General features: G+C 45.1%; 1 protein-coding gene across 3 annotated transcripts in view; it reads left to right on the top strand.

Moving 5' to 3' along the window:
- The window catches only part of AKT3 (AKT serine/threonine kinase 3), a 254,031-nt gene that overhangs the window by 203,381 nt on the left and 29,785 nt on the right, over positions 1 to 20,865 (top strand). For all 3 annotated transcript variants that reach the window (XM_075924864.1, XM_075924865.1, XM_006135203.3), the window contains exon 11: positions 19,482 to 19,696. In XM_075924864.1, coding sequence (XP_075780979.1) covers positions 19,482 to 19,696 — 215 coding nt within the window. The remainder of the gene's footprint in view (positions 1 to 19,481; positions 19,697 to 20,865) is intronic.

Raw genomic sequence — 20,865 nt, 5'->3', positions numbered from 1 at the left:
AGTTCACTTTTATTATGCCCAGTCCTCAAATGTACCAGCAGACAATCATCTGAATGTTAGTTATTTTTCACATGCTTATGCGATCACACAAAAAGTACATGCTAAAAAGAAGCAGATGGTGACAGATGGGGAAGGTTGAATAAGGTGGTTTTGGAAACCTAGAAAAATACACTTCTGTAATATTGTAAAAATAAAAATTTATTTGATCGCCATGTTAGAGCTAACAAAATAGAATTGCAAAAAGTACTTAACTGTACAAAAAACAAATTTATCAATATTCAGTTTGTATTTAGCAAAATATGTGCAACATTTTTATCTTATCTGAGAATCATATGTTATTTTTATTGGCCAAATAGTTTTAAAAAGTGCAAATTTTGTTTTTATTCCTTGTTAGAGAGTTCCATGTTTAAATTAATTGTTCATTCTCTCACTTCAGGCACTATCTTATAGTGCTTTTCTTTAGTGTACTGCAGGGCTACTCAACTTTGGAAGCCCTGGGGGCCACAATGTCACTCATAGTACATGCTGAGGGCTGCAACTTAACTGTGGTTGCATTATACATGCAAATATATACGGAAATATATGCAAATAGCTTATTTTACATTCATGGGCCTGAATAGAAAGATTAAGGCAAGACTACAAACATGCAGGCCCCATTTAAGTCAGTTCTGCTGATATTAATAAAATTCAATATTTACCCGATTTCCACTGATATGACAGCACTTTTAATGAGCAATGACAGTCCAGGAATTTAACTACTAAAACACATATCAACAGAAGACCATTATATTGACTACTTTTTTCTTTTGGCTCCCATCCACGGGCCATGTGTTGAACCTCGCATAAACCCAAACTGCACCGTGGGCTGCAAACAAACATGTTGAGTAGCCCTGGTGTACTGGCTAGAGATATTGGTGCTGTGTTAGAATGAAAAAAATATCTATTTCAGGTATAACTTGAAAAAAATTATCCATTGCATTGTAAAAGTAAATATGCACATGTGTGTATATGTTTGGGTGGGCACGTGTGTAAAATTTGTAAATTGTTTGTTGAAACAGAAAAACCATTGAAATTCAAAGTGAAAGCTGTTGCAAATCATCATTAACTCCTGTCTCCTCTCAGGTCTGTTTTTATTTGGAGACACTGTTACTTTTTAGGAGACCTTATCCCAAAGACATGCAGCTACTCTTCTCTCCTACTCTCAAGCCTCAACAGTGAACCTGTCAGTTTCAGGGGTAGGTTGGGATCCAGCTTTTTTTATCCAGTGAGTGAGAGGTACCAGAAGAGCTGCTACTGTGTCATCTAGAAACGGGTTGGACAGTAGCCCTCAGAGATTGCGGTTCCATTCTCTGACCAGATATGATTTCCAAAGACAGATCGTACCCAGTGAAGTGGGGTTGTTCTCAGCCAGTTGATTCCTCATACTGGCATTATTGGGACACTTGAAATCCTTACTTTAGGCACCTGGAATCAGTACACAAGGCCAACACTGGCCAGCCCATCAGAGTAAGATAAAGATGGAGTTGAAATGTATTCAATAGTTCTGGGAATAGTTTAGTCATCTTTACCAGATGAGGTGGTTACCCCATCTTTACCATCTTTGCCTAATGATTATAAGTAATATCAGGAGCACCTATAAAGGTTGGTGTCTGAGCTCCAAATACAAAAAGAGGTTCAGGAGCCATGATATAATTGGTGAGCATTTTTCAGTCTTTGGGTCCCAGTTGAATGGCCCTCCAGATCAATGAGGTCATCATGGATCCAAGTCTCAGAGGGGTAGCTGTGTAAATCAGTATCTGCAAAAACAAAGGCGTCCTGTAGCATCTTAAAGACTAACACAAATATTTGTGCATAAACTTTCGTGGGTAAAAAACACTTTGTCAGATACATGAGTGGAAATCACAAAGATAGGGCTATATGTGCATACACTAGCACAGGGGTCAGCAACCTACAGCATGCATGCCATAAGTGGTAGGTGAGCCATTTTCAGTGTCACACGGAATCTGTGGCGGGAGCTCAGCCCCGCCCTCTGGAGCTGGTGCAGTCGCAAAACTTGGAGCACCAGCCACAGCTTCTGGGCGCATTGGGGGGATGGGTGGGGGAGAAGGTGAAGAAAACACCAACTCATGTCTGTCCCTGGTGTCCCTGAGAGCAGCCCCGGCTGCCCACCCATCTCCACCAGGTGGCACAGTCCCCCCCCATGTGATGGAGGCTCCACCCCCCCACATGTGTGCTGCTGCATGCTCCACATGCTCTGACATGTAGGGGAGCTGGGGGAGAAAGAAGAAATGGGGTGAGACTCCCCGCCTACTTCTACTGGGCAGCACAGGGACCCCACGCAGAGCTGTAAATTTGAGGTCCTGTTCCTGTACGTGTGCTGTTGCTGCTGCTGCTCTGCCTGCCCCAGCCCTGCTGGCATGTTGGGACCTGCATGTAGAGGGTGCATGAATAGGCAGTTCTGCCCCTGGGGCCTGGCTGGGACCATTCTCGAGCAGCCGCCACCACATAAGATGGGCAGGGCTGGGGTGTCAAGGGCTGGGGGATGATGAGGCAGTGGGGGGGAAGGGGGTTGGGCAAGAAGGAAGCAATGGGGTAGGGGAGTCCACCCCCAGTGCCCCTGAGTGCCGCCCCGGCTCCCTGACTGCTTCCATTGGGAGGCACAGGGAGCCTGCGCATAGCTGGGACCCCACCCCCTGTGAGAAGGGTGGGAGTCAGGGTCAGGGGAAGTAGGGGCCGAGGTTAGGAGGTAATTGGGGACTGGAATGTGATGGCGTCAGGGTCAGAGGGTTGGGGGTTTTTGGAGTAGATTTTTTGCTTCTCACTTGTGTGGTCCCAAACTGATAATTCCCCATCCTTGCCATAAATAAAGAAAACATTGAAACCTTTTGTGTTGGACAAAAATTAATATTTTACTTTATTTAAAATGAAGTTTGATAAACTAACATGATAAAGTTAAAATGCTTAATCTGTTTAATAATTTAAATTAAATCATTCTCCCTAGCTGCAGCAATAGCAAAGGGCTTGAGCGTAATTATGTAATTAATGGTGAGTTTCCATTAGCAACTGGTGGTGCGCAGAAAGGTTTGCACTGAGCCAGGTGGTCCACAGACCAAAAAGTTTGAGAATCACTGCGCTAGAGGACGAGTGCCGTCCTGGCTGCATCTCTGGGGCTGGGTGGCAGTAGGGGCAGCTGAGGTGAGAGGAAAACATGTGGGGAGTCCCTCTGCCCCAAAGCCATGTTGGCCCCTGGGTGCCTGGCAGGAAGGCAAGTGCACCATGGACCCCCACAGGACCCCATCCCCAGCAGGGCTGGCCACCCGGGGTCACCCACCCATCCCCACCTTGCTTATTTCCCTTAATCCCTCCCAGCCACCCTGACCCCAGCCTGTGTTGGCAATCCAGTATCGTGCCCCCTGCAAGATTGGAGCCAGGGCTGGCTTTCTGCAGGAGAGGATGGGGGGAGTTCCGAGGCTCCATGCCGCATCTAGCTTCTAGGGAAGCATGTGCGTGTTGCTCCTCCCCTCCACCAGGAAAAGCCAGAGTGGAACCTAGGGCAGGAGACCAAGTGGGGCACGTGGTAGAGAGAGCCCCTCCTGGGAGAGGAGCGCGGCCCAGCACAGGAGGGTTAAATCTTGGCATGCCAGTTTGGAAAGATTGCCGACCCCTGCATGAGCACATAAAAGAAGGGAGCTACTTATCAAGTGTCAGACCACTGTTAATGAAGCCAATTCAGTTAGGGCGGATGTCCCTTCCAACAATGGACAGAGAGGTGTGAATACCAAAAAAGAGAAAATTGCCTTTGTAGTGAGAGAACCATTGTGTGTCCTTATTCAGTAATAATTTGATCATATTAAATTCGCAAATGAATTGCAGCTCTGCTGTGTCTCTTTGTAGTCTAGTTTTAAAGGTTTTTTTGGTAAAAGGATGGCTGCTTTTAAACCTACTACTGAATCTCCAGGAAGATTAAAGTGTTCTCCTACCTTTTTTTTTTTTTAATGTTACCTTTTCTGATGTCTGATTTGTGTCTATTTATCTTTTGGCACAGAGACTTTCTGGTTTGGTCAGTATACATGGCAGTGAGGCATTGTTGGTAGATGATGACATATATTAGGCATGGGGAACCTAAGGCCCAGAGGCTGGATGTGGCCCCTGGCTTTACTGGATCCAGCCTCCAAGGCTTGGGGTTTCCATTCCAGCATTGGGGAACCTGTGTTGGCATCCTCACTTGGCTGGAGCACATAAAATCTACTAGTCTGGGTCCCCCTAGGCTCTAGTGTGTTAGAGGAATGTGGGGAGTGTCTTTCTCCTTCTCAGTTGGGAGCCACGTCAGTTTGTGGGGTTTTTTTTTTGGACTTCTCACTTGTGTGTGGCCCCTGACTCAAAAATGATTCCCTACCCCAGTATATATCCTGTTAGAAGATGTGCAGGTAAATGAGCGCCTGATGGTCTTGCTGATGTGGTTAGGTCCTGTAATGAGGTCACATGGACAGGTAATGTGATTTCTTTCCAGAGGGAATTTCCTGGGTTAGTGCTTCTGTTGTATGTGGCTGCTGATCAGTATTTGCTTCAGGTTGGAGGGCTGTCTGTAGGGAAGGACTGGCCTGCCTCCCAAGGTCTATGAAAGTGAGTGTTCATTTTCCAGGATAAGTTGTAGATTGTTAGTGATACACTAGAGGGGTTTTAGTTGGGGCTATACATAATAGGGATGTTAGATATCGGGTAATTGTATAGTTGTGTAACTGCATGAAATCTTTGCGGTACATGACTATTTGATAGTCTGTGGGGGCAGGGCTGACTGCCAGTTTGCTCCTGGCCTGATTCTCGTTAATCCCGCTCATGAGCTGAGTGCTAGTAAAAATTAAGAGAGACCAGGCAGGGGTTTTCATGATCATCCCAGTGTGGCCTTTCCAGTACTGGTTTGCCATGTGCATGAATGCGGCAGTGGGACCTCTATGGTCCCTTTCCTACCAACTGCACCTGCTGTTGCAGGAACATGGTTGGCTCCTACATCTCAGTTTTGAGTCTCTGCTCCTCCCAGTGTGGATACTCTGTGGTTGAATCTGGAGGAGTGTACCTGCTCAGAGAAGGCCTAGCAAGTCCTCCTGGAAAGTAGGAAGCCATCCACGAGACTGACTTACTTGCCAAGTGGAGAAGGTTTTCCCATTGGGTGATGGAGTGTAGCATTTCTCCATTGTATTCTTCAGTGCAGTCCATCTTAGAATACTTACTGCAGGTCTAGCATATTCTTCCATCAGAGTGTGCCTTGTGAGGCCAGTCTCACTTGGGTCCTCTCTGGTGGTGCAGAAATGTTAGTGGCCCAGAACCCATTGGTCTCAGTTTCTGGCCCTTCAGGTTCTTATAGACAGTGCCACAACCTTCTGTATGAGTGAGTTTCTTGCTTTAAGTGATAGCTGTCTGGGACTGTTTTATAAAATACCTATCACCACTGTGGATATGAGCTTTAGATTAATATACTTTTTGTTGTTGTTGCTGCAACAGTTGTCACAATTCAAAGTTATAACAAACACATTTTTACCTTTTTTTTTTTTTGGAAAAATATATGGGTGGTGAATATTTGCTAACAAACCAACAACTGAAGTGATAAGAATGTGTGAAGTGTTAGTAGAAATTATTAGGTGCATACTATTCACCTGAACTGTAAGGTTAATTGAAAACCACTTTTCCCCCTGAATTAACGGTAAATTGGTGTATCCAAGTTCTCAGTTTTCTTTCACAACATAGGTGTGCAGACAGTTTGTTTAGTTGTTTTAATTTTTTCCCATCTGTTCTGTCAGAATTGATTGAGTAATAAGCTATGTCAGGGTCTGTATTGTCTTATCATAGAGCATAGCTCTAGTGTGTTGAAAGGGACTGTGAACAGACTGAATGACAAGGGTGTTCAGTACCCCCAAGGAGTCATCTTTTGTAACATTAATGATTCACGTACACTACAGTGTGAAAGTGATTTGTCTGTTGCCTTTAAAATAAATTGTATAAACAACAGTTTGCAAGAGATTGACAATAGGATATGGAGACTTCCATTCTCATGGCCACAGGAGTATTTGTCTTAAATTAGTAGAGTTTAAAAAAAGTTAAAATAATCAGATTGCTTTTTGGTACCGTATGGTAAATAAACTATGGTTTGCATGAGCTTGTCTCCTATAATCAGGAAGAAGACTTTGAGAAGCCACTGGTGGTTTGAATCTCTCAAGAAGCAGAAGCAGTAGCGCTACATTATTCAGGGCTTACTAGTGGATACATACTGTCTTCTATGAAGGGTGCCTTTAGATCCTTTTCTGGTTCATTATTTCCAGGCCAGGGCAGTAGCAAGGGTATTCAGTAAACTGAACCCCACTTATGTAAAGCAGTTTCTCATCACGTATTCAGTCACTACTATAATTGGCTTGATAGCATTTGTCTTAAAACCCCACTTGATTAGCAGATGGTGAACTTGATGAAAACATGAAATATATTTGATTGACTCACTATTGCATCTGGATAGAGAAAAGATGAGTGGTTTTGTAGAACGTGGATGGCCTTGGGAGTGGACTGTGGTTAATGATGTATTTACTATCTAAACTGATAACAGTGAAAATATAAGGCACTTACTTTTTCTTGAATTTTTGGTTTAAAAAGTCATTTTATGTATCATAAATTTTGTTAGCTGATACTAGTATTTTTGTTCTGTGTCTGTGTGTGTGAAACATAATTAGGCTTGTTAGTCTTTTAAGCACAATGAAAATTGAAGTTATTATACAAATCAACAAGTTAACCCTGTTTGAATCTACAGTACTGTCCAGTGACTGTAAAAATCTACATCTGCACTTAAGTTGCACTTAAGCAACTGCATATTCTTGAAGCAAATCTTTTGCCATAGGATATACCTCTAGGGCAGAAGTGGCGAGGAGTCCTGTGGCACCTTATAGACTAACTGAAGTGTAGGAGCATAAGCTTTCGTGGGCAAAGACCCACTTCGTCAGGTCTTTGCCCACGAAAGCTTATGCTCCTACACTTTGGTTAGTCTATAAGGTGCCACAGGACTCCTTGCCGCTTTTGCTGATTCAGACTAACACGGCTACCCCTCTGATACTTTACCTCTAGGGCAGGGATTCTCAAACTTCATTGTACTGAGAACCGTTCTGATGACAAAAAAAAGTTACTACATGACGCCAGGAGGGGAGAGTTAGCCATACCATCCAGCGGAAAGGGAGATGTGGAGCCAAATCCTGAACCCTAGCATCCTGGGCAGGGAAGAGGCAAAGCCCATATGTTTCAGCCCCAGGCAGGAAGGCAGCAATCTGAGGATGGGGAGGTATATGTAGAGTCCTGACTCAATCTGAGAACTGCTGCTCTAGGGTTCTCTTGCAAAGAGGAAGGGTGCCTTTCTCATTCCTAGTAACATCTTCTGGCAGCACTGATTGGGAGTGTTAGGTTCAGTCCTTCAGCTGTATGTCTTTTGAATCCCTTGTGAGTGTAACAGCAATCCTAAAGTCAAATAAAATAATCCTGCAGCTAATAAAAAAGTCTGGGTTCACCCCACTATTCCTCACAAGACTGAAGATAAATAGCTTCTCTTGGGAAGGATTGGGTTCCTAACCATCTGTATGTCAGTGGAGTCTTCACTGTGCATCATAGGCTCTAAACAAATAAGCAAACAACGCTCCCTTCCCCCCAAATACATAAAGATGGCCCCCTCTATCTGTCCAGTGGATCCAGGCAGTAGAGGTTCTTCAGGAGCTCTTCTGGTAAGCAGTCATGTCTTGAGAGGCCTAGAAGTTCAAACTCTGCTTCCCTCTGAGTACCATCCTCTACTGGGCTTGGATCCTACCTTATAAGGAGCTGTTCCTCTCCTGGTTTAACAGTCCTCACAGTGCAGCAGTTTGCTGCTGACTATGCCCAGAGTAGCTCTTTAACTACTTTCTTCCTGGGTTGAAACCTGGTCCACCACAAAATACCTTCGCAACATTTGTGCAGGCCCTTGTTAAAGAGCGTGTGCAATCCATACTATGCCCTTTATTAGATGCAAATTACACTGTACATTTTAAAGCCATCCCAATGTCTCTTAAGCTTTAAATCATAATAATCACAATTTAATCATAAATTTAATTATTCTTGAGTGCTTGCTCCTGTCCATTCCATGTTAGGTGTGTGTACTCACCACATGCACCAGTGCCGGAAGCTTTTCTTTCAGTGGTATCCATAGGGGAACAATTCTGGTGCTCCTTGGAGTGACACGTGCGTGACGCTGTCTAAAGGATGTCACTGTTTCCCTCTGTCCTCATTTCCTTCTTACTGCCAGTGCTGGTGCCTGGGAGGTTGCTTTGCTCTAGCAAAGTTTTGCTTTTTGTTATTTGTAAAAATCTTACTGTGTATAGTTATTAGAGTCTAGTAGTTTCTTTCTATCCCTTAGTATCTAATTCAGAGTTAGTGTCCCAGAAAGAGACTTTTCCTTTGAAATGGGGCATGCCCTGCTTCCTGGGGTTTAAGAATTGCCATTAGTTCAAGAAACCTATTCTAGTCTGTGACCCTCATGCCAGTTGCTTACACTGTCTGGGTAAGGTCCATATTAGCAATAAGTGTCATTTGCAAAAGCTTTGAGCTGCATACCAAAAAGAAGCAGGATGTTTATGCTTAAAGTTCTACTTGTGGAGTTGGTACTGACTCTAGTACAAGACTGGTCTTGATTGGGCTGAAAGCACAGCGCTGCTGTATCAGTGCGGAGCGCTTGGACATTCATAGCACTAATTTCTGGAAAGTGAGCGCCCACCAGAGGCCACTCCTACTTGTAAGAGCAAGGACAGTGCTGGAGGAGAGTCTGGACCCAGCAAGGGCAGGTTATTCTCTCCAAGTAGGAATAAGGGCATAGCTTCTGGTGAGCGGGCCAGCCCTCCCAGGGATGTGCCAGCTACACCAAACTGTGGCTGTCAACCCTCGAGGTCTTGCAAGTAGTACAGGATGTTTTGTCCCTCCCAGTGCTGCTCACACTGGTGTGAGCAGCTCCCAAATCAAAGGGTAAGCCTGATCATGGACCTCTTCCTCTTGCCCCATTATTGCAGCTCCATTTGTCTCCGCAGGGAGCGTCCTTACAGCACTCACCCATGCACAACTACCATAGCAGTGATAAAGGGCTACATGGCCAGCATAAGCAGGATCCCTTCCCAAAGAGCCAACACATTCAGATGCTGGCAAGGTTATCAGACCTCTTCTCCAGCTCTGCCTGCTCCTAGAAAGGGTAGAAGTGGCTGTTTTGAAGACGTGCCTGAGGGCAATAGTCATAATTTCGGATCCTGCCCTCCCCTGCTTCTTCAACCAACTTTTCCTTCTTTCTCCAGGCCTGGGCATCCCATAACATCAGGCCACTGGGTCCTCAATGCCTTTGTGCAAGGCTATACTCGACACTTTTTCTACCCCTCCCCCTACTTTTTCCTTCCCTGTCCCTCTTCATGGATCTTTCTCATGAAAGTCTGCTGTGTCAGGAAGTGCTGCAGCTAGGAATGGTATAAGATGTTCCCCCAGAGCTCAGAGGCAAGGGGGTTCTTCTCTAGGCATTTCCTAACTCTGAAGGCCAAAGGGAGCTTACTCCCCATTCCAGACCAATAAGACCTCAACATTTACCTAACACGTTTGAAATTCTGCGTGGTCTCACTGGTCATCTTCATTCCCTCCCTGGCTCTCGACAACTGGTATGCTGACCTTGACTTGAAGAACATGGATGTTCACAGTACAATCTTTGAAGGCCTTTGGCCTGGTGACAACACTGAGGATTTTACAAAATGCATGTCAGTGGTGGCAGTTTCTCAGACATTTGGGAATTCTGATTCATCCAGTCTTGATGACTGGCTGATCAGGGACCACTCCATGTCTCAGGTCCAGGATGCTATCACGATACCATTGGATACGTCTGGATGTTTGATGTTAAACTTTGTTGACCTTTCCACATTTATCAGAACACTTCTTTACTGTCAGCATGAGAACTTACCTCCCCTGCAAAAGGTTCCAGATGATGAGAGATCTCATTGCAGGCCTCTGAGTTTCCCATCCTGATGGCATACATTTGCCTGTGACTGCTGGGCCACACGGCAGCATGTACATATGTTATGGGTCTGGCAAAGCTCCGTATGTGGCCTCTACCATAGTGGCTAGCTATGATGTACACCCTGGCCAGAGTTCATCTGGACTGGGTCATCACCATCCAGCCAGCAATTCTGACCTTATTGCAGGGGTAGACCGATCCCAGGATGTTCTTCGATGGAGTCTTATTTGACAGTCTTAGGCCTTCAGTGTTGCTGATGACCGATCCCTTGGCTGGATAGTGCACTTTGGTGAGCTGTGGAACTAAGGCATGTGGTCTACACAGGAGCTGCAGCTGCATGTAAATGTCAAAGGACTGAGCACAGTCCATCTAGCATGCAAGTTGTTCCTACAGCAGCTATCTGACCATGTTGTTTATGTGTTGACAGACAACACAGCTAGCCTCTACGTTTTATGTCAACAGGCAGGGGACCATGGTCATCATCTCTCTGTTAGTAAATACAGAACCTTTGGGAGTTTTGTCAATCATTTAACATATGATTCATCTAGAGGCCTATCACCTCTCTGGTATCAGGAATGTGTTGACTGAGCAGATCTTTCTTCTCTCCTCGTGAGTTGGCACTTCACCCTGAAGTGTTACAGTTACTTTTCCAGCAGTACGGCAGTCTCCAAGTAAACCTCTTCACCATCAGGAAGAATAAGAAGTGCCCTCTTTTTGACTCTCTGCAAGGCGTGAACCCTCTCAGTCATGTTCCTCTGTCATAGTCCAGGGATCTGTGGTACATGTTTCTGCTGATTCCTCTGATCACTAGGGTCCTGTCAAAGATCAAGAGAGATGGGGCTCAAGTCATTCTGATCACTCCAGCGTGGCTACACCAGCATTGGTTTGGAAAGCTACTGGACCTAATGGTACTGCTGCCTCGCTGTCAGAACCTTCTATCTCAGGACCACAGTCATCTTTGGCATCCCAGTCTTGCCTCTCTCCGCCTAATGGGGTGGATGCTGTCTGGTTAAATCCTGAAGAGCAAGTCTGTTTCAGGGTGGTATAGCAAGTCCTCTTAGAGCAGGGGTAGGCAAAAGCCTTTCAGTGGGCCGGATGTGGCCCACCTAGGGCTTTGATGTGGCCCACGCAGCAGTTCAAGGCTCCACCTCCTAGCATGTTGTCTGGGAGCCAGGGATGTTTAAGCCCTTTAAACTGCTTCTATTTAAAGGGCTCGTACTGTCTCGGAGCCTGTCCCAAGCCCTTTAAATAGAAGCAGTTAAAAGGGCTCGCAAGTCCCAGCAACTGCCCAGGGGAAGGTGAGAGCCCTTGAAATAGAAGCAGTTGAAAGGGCTCTAGTGTCCCTGGCTCCCAGGCAACACACTAGCAGCAAGGCCAGAAACAGCGAGCCCTTTAAATAGCAGGAAATTAAAGGGCTTGCACCTCCTGTCCCCACTAATGTGATGCCTGGGAGCTGCAGGGGAGGCGTGAGCCCTTTCAGGTCCTGCTATTTAAAGGCCCACCTCTTCTGTCTGAGGCCCCGCCCCTTCTGAGGCAGCCTGCGACCACTTCAAAAACTGAAATGGTCCTCATTCAAAAATAATTGCTCATCCCTGTCTTAGTAGAAAACTTTCCACTAAATCATCTTACCTGACCAAGTGGACCTGATTCTCCCACTGGGCATCTGAAGGTTACATATCTTGAGCAGCTTCATCTGTACAAATATCCTGGGTTACCTGCTCATGCAAAGAAGCAGAATTTGGCCCTTTCCTCCTTCAAGATCCATCCAGCTGCCATCTCGGCTTTTGATCCCCTGATCCAAGGTTTTGAGGTGTTTTCACATGAGATGTCCACCCATTTTCTGAAGGACCTTGAACTTTTTTTTCCCCTACCATGAAAAATCCTGTCCTTCAATGGGACCTCAATCTGGTCCTGTCCTGTATTGTGGAGGTACCATTTGAGACTCTCAGCTCCTGCTCCCACTCCCATCTATTCTGGAAGGTTGTCTTCTCAGAGCCTCATTATATGGCCTACAACTGCAACCTCATCCAGCCTTTCTTCTGAAAGTGGTCTGTTCCTTCCACATTAACCAGGACATCTTCTTACTAGTGTTTTGCCCAAGTTACAAAACTCTAGTGAGGACTAGTTTTTACGTGCCCAGGGCATTCACCAGGTTTTGACTTTCTGCCTGGAGTGGACCATGCTTTTCTGCAAGTTTTCGTAGCTCTTCACCATGAGGGTGGATCAAATGAAGGGACTCTCAGTCTCTTCTCAAAGGATGTCCAGTTGGATTGCCTCCTGCATCTGGACTTGTTATGAGTTAGCACTGCCTCTGCTAAAAGCCCACTCAATGGGAGCATAGGCATCCTCAGTGGCTTTCTTGGCTCATGTGCCTATGCAGGACATTTGTAGAGCTGCCACATGGTTCTCAGTACACATGATCATAGCACATTATGCCATCACCCAGCAGGCCAGAAAGAATGCTGGATTCAGCAGAGCAGTTCTACAAGTGGCATGTCTGCGAACTCCTACTCCATTGTTACTGCTTGGGAGCCACCTCGCATGAAATGGACATAAGTGTATTGTTGAGTGTATGCACTCAAAGAAGAAAAAAGAATGACTTGTTCAGAACAGGGGTTCTTTGAGATGTGTTGCTCATATCCATTCCACAACCCACCCTCTTTCCCCACTTGTCAGAGTTTCCATCAAGAAGGAACTGAGGGTGGGGAGAGCTGGTGATGCCCCTTGTACGACACCAGAGCAGGTCCCCTACAGATACTACTGAGGGAAAAACTTCTGGCATAGGTGTATGTGCTGTGTACATACACTAACATGGAATAGATGTGAGCAGCACACCTCAAAGAACACCATTTACAAAACAGGTTAACTGTGTTTATGGCCATTTTAAGGCCTTAACGCAAATCAGACTAGTCAAATCTTCTAGTCAGATTCAATTGGCTCTTGCTGATATCTAGACATACAGAAGTAGGTCAGGGTATGTCTACACTACCACCCTAGTTCGAACTAGGGTGGTAATGTAGGCAACCGGAGTTTCAAATAAAGCCCGGGATTTGAATTTCCTGGGCTTCATTTGCATATTGCCGGGCGCCGCCATTTTTAAATGTCCGCTAGTGCGGACTCCGTGCCCCGCGGCTACACGTGGCACGGACTAGGTAGTTCGGATTAGGCTTCCTATTCCGAACTACCGTTAATCCTCGGTAGTTTAAAAATGGCGGCGCCCAGCAATATGCAAACGAAGCCGGGGAAATTCAAATCCCGGGCTTTATTTGCAACTCCAGTTGCCTACATTACCACCCTAGTTCGAACTAGGGTGGTAGTGTAGACATACCCTAAGGGACTCAACATAATCTTTATGGGTATGTCTACACTACAGCACTAATTCAAACTAACTTAATTCGAATTAGTGCATCTAGACCTAAAAACTAGTTCGAATTAGCATTTTGCTAATTCGAACTAGCATGTCCACACTGAGTGGACCCTGAACCGAGGTTAAGGATGGCCGGAACCAGTGCCGGCAGGGCATCAGGTTAGGACTTAGAGCATGGAGCTGCTGTCTCAGGCTAGCTGAGGGCTGTGCTTAAAGTGACCCGACCCCCACCCCGGACAGACAGTTCTCAGGGGTTCCCTGCTTGCAAAGCAGTCCTGGCTTGGAGTGCCCTGAGTGCCCACACTCGGCACATCACAGCACTCGGCCATCAGCCCGGCTGCACTTGCCGCAGGCTGCCATCCGGGGGGGGGGGGGCGGGTGTCAATCAGGAGGCTGCAGGAGAGCTTCCACTCCGAGGAGCCCACAGAGCCACCCCAGTCCTCCCCATCGGGGGCTCGTACCCCATTCCTCCCTCACCTCCTTCCACTTACCCCTCGCTAGCCCCCCTTCCTGATGTACAAAATAAAGGACACGTGTGTTCAAAAATAGAAACTCTCTTTACTTAACAAAACTCAGGGAGACTGGGAAAAGGAGGTGGGAGAGGGGAAGAGAGAGGGTGGGAGAGGGGAGGGCAACTAAAATGATCAGGGGTTTGGAACAGGTCCCATATGAAGAGAGGCTAAAGAGACTGGGACTTCTCAGCTTAGAAAAGAGGAGACTGAGGAGGGATATGATAGAGGTCTATAAAAGCATGAGTGGTGTGGAGAGGGTGCATAAAGAAAAGTTCTCCATTAGTTCCCATAATAGAAGGACTAGAGGACACCAAATGAAATGAATGGGTAGCAGGCTTCAAACTAATAACAGAAAGTTCTTCTTCACAAAGCAAATAGTCAACCTGTGGAACTCCTTGCTGCAGGAGGCTGTGAAGGCTAGAACTAGAACAGAGTTTAAAGAGAAGTTAGATAAAGTCATGGAGGTTGGGTCCATGGAGTGGTATTAGCTAGGGGGTAGAAATGGCTGGAGATGGACGGCACGAGACAAATGGCTTGGTTATTGTTTCGGTCCATCCCCTCCAGGGTCCCTAGTGTTGGCCAATGTCGGCAGACAGGCTACTGGGCTAGATGGACCTTTGGTCTGACCCAGTACGGCCATTCTAAGCTCAGGACTCAGGGTTGGGGGTCTCACTGGACCACCCTGATTTTCATCCAAATCTGCTCCTGGGTGGCCAGGCTGGCAGCTATCCTGCCCTAGACGGCCACTTTCCTGTGCCTAGTGCGGATGTCGTGGATGAGGTCCTCGATCTCCGCACTAGACCAGGCGGGCGCCTGCCTCTTGCGGACCCGGGCAGGCTCCTGGTAGCCGCCAGCCTGGTCCCAGGAAGAGGCGAAGGGCTGGGTGGCAGCGGGTAGCTGGTTTGTGCCGTGCCAGGTGCAGGGTCTGCTGGCTGGGTGCTGGCAGGCTTGCACCTGGCACAGGCACCGTAGCCAGCCCGTGCCCCTTTAAGGGCTCCGGGGCCGGGAGGAGGGCAGACGATTTTCCCTGGTGGTGCCCAGAGTGGCCACCAGGGAAATCACCCCCACTATAGCCCACACCTTTTTATTGACCCTTCTAGGAGGCTGTTGCATCCTTTTAACAGGAGGGGTGACATTAGAACTTTTGAAACCTTTTACAGAGAGTCCTGGGGGCAAATGCGGGGAAAAAAAGTGTACTTGAATGACTTGTTTAATTTGAGTAGTGTACCCTTCGTTGGAAGGAGGGACAAGACTGTGACTTAATAGGCATGCCTGTTTTAAGAAAATGAAGCTGTTCAGTATATATTCAGTACTGTCATCATTTCTGTGTTTTCTTCACGTTTCTTTGCTGTTCTGTGCTGTACTCGTGGACAGTCTAAAAATATAGTTACAACATTTGTGAACTACTTAGCTTTTTGTCATGTTCCTTTAAGCTTCACAAGCTGTGCATCTCTAAAAGGACTATATAACCAGTTGAGTGGAAGCATTCCTGACCTTAAGATGCATTTAATTTTAAAAAATAACACAGATTTAAAAAATTATTGAAAAAGATACAGTAGCACTTGGAGAAAACTCATATGGACACATGCACTCTTTACAGATACACTTAATTTAGATTTAATCCTCAGAAGTTCTAAGTACCCATCAGTGCTGACTTTCCATATCTTGTAAATGCTGAAATATTCTTAAGATAGAATTGTATACATAATATTTTTGATGTAAAAAAAATAAATTCCATGTGTTTACTATGACTTCATTATACATTTTACTAAATGTATATTCCAATAAGCTGACACATATTTTCCAAAATCTAACATTTGTGATTGTTCTTTTTCCTAATCGAAAACCTTTGAATACACTTGCTTCTCTGTCTGGCTATAAACCAGGCATTTAAACAAAAATAAAGGATTGCCAGTTTTGCCAGCTGGGGATGAGAACCCGGCTGGTGATATGTGGGTTCGTGAGGCAGTTAATCCAGTTTTTATGTTTGTTTATTATTTTATGTAAAAAGAAGTTAAAAAATCACATTTGGCACTTTTTGTTACCACTGTTTTGTTGCTGTTGTGGGAATGTAGCAAAGGTTGCTCATACTTTTTATTATTATTAGGTAAAGCCCCACATACACTACAGTCCAGCTATTGGCCAAGAGATAATGCCTTGTTCAGAAAATGAAAGTATTTTCCCCCAAATCTTACATTCTGTTCACACCTTATCGTATGTGTAGAATCTGTACTCTCGTTTCATCATTTTATTTGTTTTGCTATCATTTCAAGAAAAAGGCTAACAGTAGAAATGACCACATAGTGAAAAATGTACATCTTTCCTCTAAGTCAGAGTAAAATGGTGACTAAAAGATTTAAATATTACAAATTGATTTTCACTTTTTCAGAGAACCATTTGCAACACTCTCTCACTCATACAATATTCTATCTTCAAAAGTAGAAGTAATTTTAGTTCATTTGATCAAGTCTGCGTGCAGGACATTAGTTGAATTTCACACTCACTAAAATCTCATAATTTCCTTAAAAATATCAAATTATTATATAATAAAAATATCTGATGAGTTTCTGTGTTTTGATATAACTATATTTAGTTGTATAAATAAAACAAATTAATTTGGTAAAAATGATTGTTTTTTATCTTAGTTATATACATGACCGTAGTAATATACATTTTCATCATACTACAGGTTGAAACTCTCTAGTCTGGCAACATCTGTGGTCCAGCATGATTTTAGTTAGCCAGATGTCCATTTATCATGGGTGCGGTCAAGTTTCCTGTGGTCTCATAAAATTTGTTTACAGTCACCAGTTCTGGCTCTCAGTGTTCTGTGCTGTTATTTAGCTCTGTTTACCCCAGTAAGCAGTAGAAGTGTTGGTAGTGCTGCTAGAGAATATTGATCTCCCTTGGTTCGGCAAATTCTTGGTTCAACACTGGTCAGGGTCCAAGGGTGCTGGACTAGAGAGGGTAAAGGTTGTTTTGTGCTCTAAAGTATGAGGATTTATTTCACTTCTGATTTTTTTTCTTTTTTATAAAACCCTTTCTAGTACTCCTCTTCTGTGTCCTCTTCTGTTTTGAATTCCTGTATCCTCTTGGCCTTAGTATGTGTTTGTGGCAGTGAGTTCCACAAGCCACAGGCAGTCCCCGACTTACGCGGATCCGACTTACGTCGGATCCGCACTTACGAACGGGGCTTTCTCGCCCCGGAGCTCACAGGCAGCGATCCGCCACCTCGACCTCCGGGGCGAGAAAAGCTGCTCCCGGTGCTCCTGGTCTGCTGGAGATGGTCTCCAGCAGACCAGGGGCACCGGGAGCGAAGCCCCAGCCGCGGCGCGGTCCCGCACCTCTGAGGCTTTGCCAGAGCAAAGCCTCAGAGGCGCAGCACCCCGCTGCCACTGCGGCTTTGCTCCCCGTGTCCCTGGTCTGCTGGGGGGGGGGGGGCGCAGCTAGCGTGCCCCCCCCCCAGCAGACCAGGCTTTTGTTGCCGGACCCTGGGGCAGAGCAGCTGGGGCGCTGCCGGTTGGTCCCGCAGCGTCGCTCTGGGCACTACTGGACCAACCCAGCAGCACCCGAGCTGCTCTGCCCCAGGCGTCCTGATTCAGCCGCTGCTGGTCAGTTTCAGCAGCGGCTGAATCAGGACGCCTGGGGCAGAGCAGCTGGGGTGCTGCTGGGTTGGTCCAGTAGCGCCGAGGAGCGGTGCCACTGGAGCAACCCAGCAGCACCCCAGCTGCTCTGCCCCAGGCGTCCCCAAGTCAGCCGCTGCTGAAACTGACCAGCGCTGACTACAGGAAGCCCGAGGCAGAGTTGCTCCGCCCCAGGCTTCCTGGAATCAGCGCTGATCAGTTTCAGCAGCAGCTGACTTGGGGACGCTTGGGGTTCTTAAGTTGAATCTGTATGTAAGTCAGAACTGGCGGTCAGTTTCAGCAGCGGCTGACGCCAGTTCCGACTTACATACAGATTCAACTTAAGAACAAACCTACAGTCCCTATCTTGTACGTAACCCGGGGACTGCCTGTAATTGTGTTTTGCGTGATTGTTTCAGATTTGCTGCTTTTTTATTTCAGCATTCAACAGTAGAGCTACTACATAAATGTCCTTTAAAGTAGTATTGATATAATCCAACCATTTCTCTCTCATCTTGGCTATTGCAACTCCATTTTCTGTCATTTCCCAAAGGCGTATGCCTTCATACTCTAGCATGTGCAGATGTTGCTTGCTGTTCTGTCACAAGTACAAATAAGTACATTCTCATGCCCAGTTACAATGGCTCCTTGTTCATTTCAAGGTTAAAAGTAAATTTGGGTTTCTCTTTTTTAAATACACCCTTCCTCCTGTATCTCCGCATTGACTGTAACTGACTTCCAGAACCTTGTCTCCCTCTGCTTCCATTTCATGTTGCTTCATTTAGCTGACCACTCCCTGGGCTACTCTGTACAGTTTTGTCATTGTGAAATCTCAGCAGCTTTTTTTGTCTGGACAAGTCTTCCTCTGTCTTTGCATTTTTGTTGTCAAGTCACAGAGGAAAACCTCTTATTTCCTTTACCATTTCTTTAAAAGATGCTTTTCCAAATAAAGTTGTATTTTGCATTTTGTCTCTTGAGCATATCTATCCTGAGTAAATATTTGTGCCCCAAGCACTTAAAATTACAGTGACTTTCATATAAAGGAATTCATATTAACTTTTAATTTTCACACAGTTTTAAAGGTACTTTTAGGGATTTTTTAGGACCATGTTCTACAGTGATACCTTTATCCATTTTATTATTAAGGTGTATTGAAAACAGCTTGCCTAGATTGCTTAAGCCTCCTCCCCCCCAATTGTTTCTGGGGATATTGAGGTGATGGGTTTTGACATAAGTCCTTTAGAGCCATAAACAATGGAGACAAATGGATTTCAGTGCACCAGAATCAGTTCTGGTATTCTGTGCTTTGGATTGTGAAGGAAAGTATAGCTGGGGGTCTAGCATATGAAGAGCTTGCTAGGAAGATATGCATACTTTTAGAGTATTAAAATGTTTTTTTTAACTCCTAGATACCCCTCCTGCAGTTGGAGAGCCTAAGTGAGGAGAGGAGGTAGTTGCGGAGGAAGAGAGAGGAAATCCCCCCTAAGACAGGAGTCAGAGAGGAGCTAAGACAGTGTTGGCCAGTAAATTAAGCTTGGTGGCTGGTAAATTAAGCTTTTCCTTCTGTTCCTGAAATTGAAGGCCCAATGATAGGGTAATGGTGAAGGACTAGGGAGAGGAAAAATTCATTGGTCACATTGATGACTATATTCTCTGTTCTATTTGTCTGTCTGAGACGTTTACATAAGTAGTGATTGTGCTATCATACAACAATTGAGCATGAGTTGAATTTAAGCCAACATTGTTTGGGTTCACTTTTGTAATAACCAATAAACTTTGTAAGATTAGTGTCTGTGTCCAGTGCTTTGGGAATCTGTGCCCCATGTTACAACACAGCAGGGTTGAAAATATGTTAATATAAATATATGAAAACTTTAAATCTAAATGGTCTGAAAAGATTTGATTTGAAATCCATATGATTTATGGTTTTTTAAATTATATTTTAGGTATTAGAAGACAATGACTATGGTCGTGCAGTGGACTGGTGGGGTCTCGGAGTTGTCATGTATGAGATGATGTGTGGGAGATTACCATTCTACAACCAGGATCATGAGAAACTGTTTGAACTAATACTAATGGAGGACATAAAATTCCCTCGAACTCTCTCATCTGATGCAAAGTCATTACTTTCGGGTCTCCTGATAAAAGATCCAAATAAACGGTAAGCATAAAGGATTATTTCTCATTAGAATTCTTAAATCTTAACTTTATTAATTATTATCTGTGTTAACTGACTATGTTGAATACAAAAAAATTGTCTAGGCTAATGCTGTTTGTCTTGCCGGGGGGAAATAAAGGTACAGAGAAGAGACTTTCATGGATGGTCTCTCCTGCTGTCTGAGTGCCCCTGTTCCATTATGAAGGAATGAAGTTTTCAGGCAGGAGAGCATCTAACTCAAGCAGAGGGAAACAATCTCATAGTTGGGACTCACTTTCCAGAGGATGTCATAATATCCACCTACACTGAGGATATTTCTTTGAGTGCAGAGACTCCAGTGCCTGGAAAGAGACAGGCAATAGGGAGGAGGTTACAATTATTAGAAATTTGGATAGTTGGGTTTGTGGTGAGCAGGAGAACCAAATGGTGAGTTGTCTGCTGGGTATGAAGGTAGCTGATTTCGCAAGGCCTCGAGGTAACTGCACAGGGTTGTACCGGGGTAGAGCCAGTGGTTGTGATACATGAAGGTATCAATGAAACAGTGAAAAATAGGAGAGAAGTCCTTGAGTCCAATTGTAGGCTTGTAGGTAAGAGATTAAAGCCCTGGATATCTGTGGTGACATTCTCTGCAGTGCTTCTAGTAAGTTCAACGTGCAGGGCCAGTAGGGCAGGCAGAACTGCATGATCTCAGCGTGTGGATAAAACAATGGTGTAGGGCAGAGGGGTTTAAGTTTATTAGAAACTGGGGAGTCTTCTGGGGATGGAGTACCCTAAACAGGAGCATGGGCTACAGTTAAACCAAAATGGACTCAGATTGTCATGTAAAATTAAAAAGGATTGTAGACTATTTTTTTAAACTAAGGGCTGGGAAGCCAACAGGTGTAAATGACTTAGGCAGAGACGGCCCTTAGGGAAATCTTGTATCCTAGTAAAGGAGTTGGTAAGTGACCGGTAGGAGCTAGTGAGAAGCAGTCATGAAGTAGAGTCCCATTGAAAAATAACATGTGCAAGCAACTGAATATTGACTAAATTTACAAGTGTTTATATGTAAATGTTAGAAGTAAGATGGGTGAACTAGAATGCCATGTATTAAATGAGGCCATGAATACAACACGCATTATTGGTCATTTGTGGTTTCAAGCGAAGAGGAGGAGGGGGAAAGAGCAGAGGTG

Source organism: Pelodiscus sinensis, chromosome 3 (genome assembly GCF_049634645.1).
Source record: "Pelodiscus sinensis isolate JC-2024 chromosome 3, ASM4963464v1, whole genome shotgun sequence".
NCBI classification, from domain to species: domain Eukaryota; kingdom Metazoa; phylum Chordata; order Testudines; family Trionychidae; genus Pelodiscus; species Pelodiscus sinensis.
Note: the sequence above shows the minus strand (reverse complement) of the source record. Positions and strands in the feature narration are given on the sequence as shown.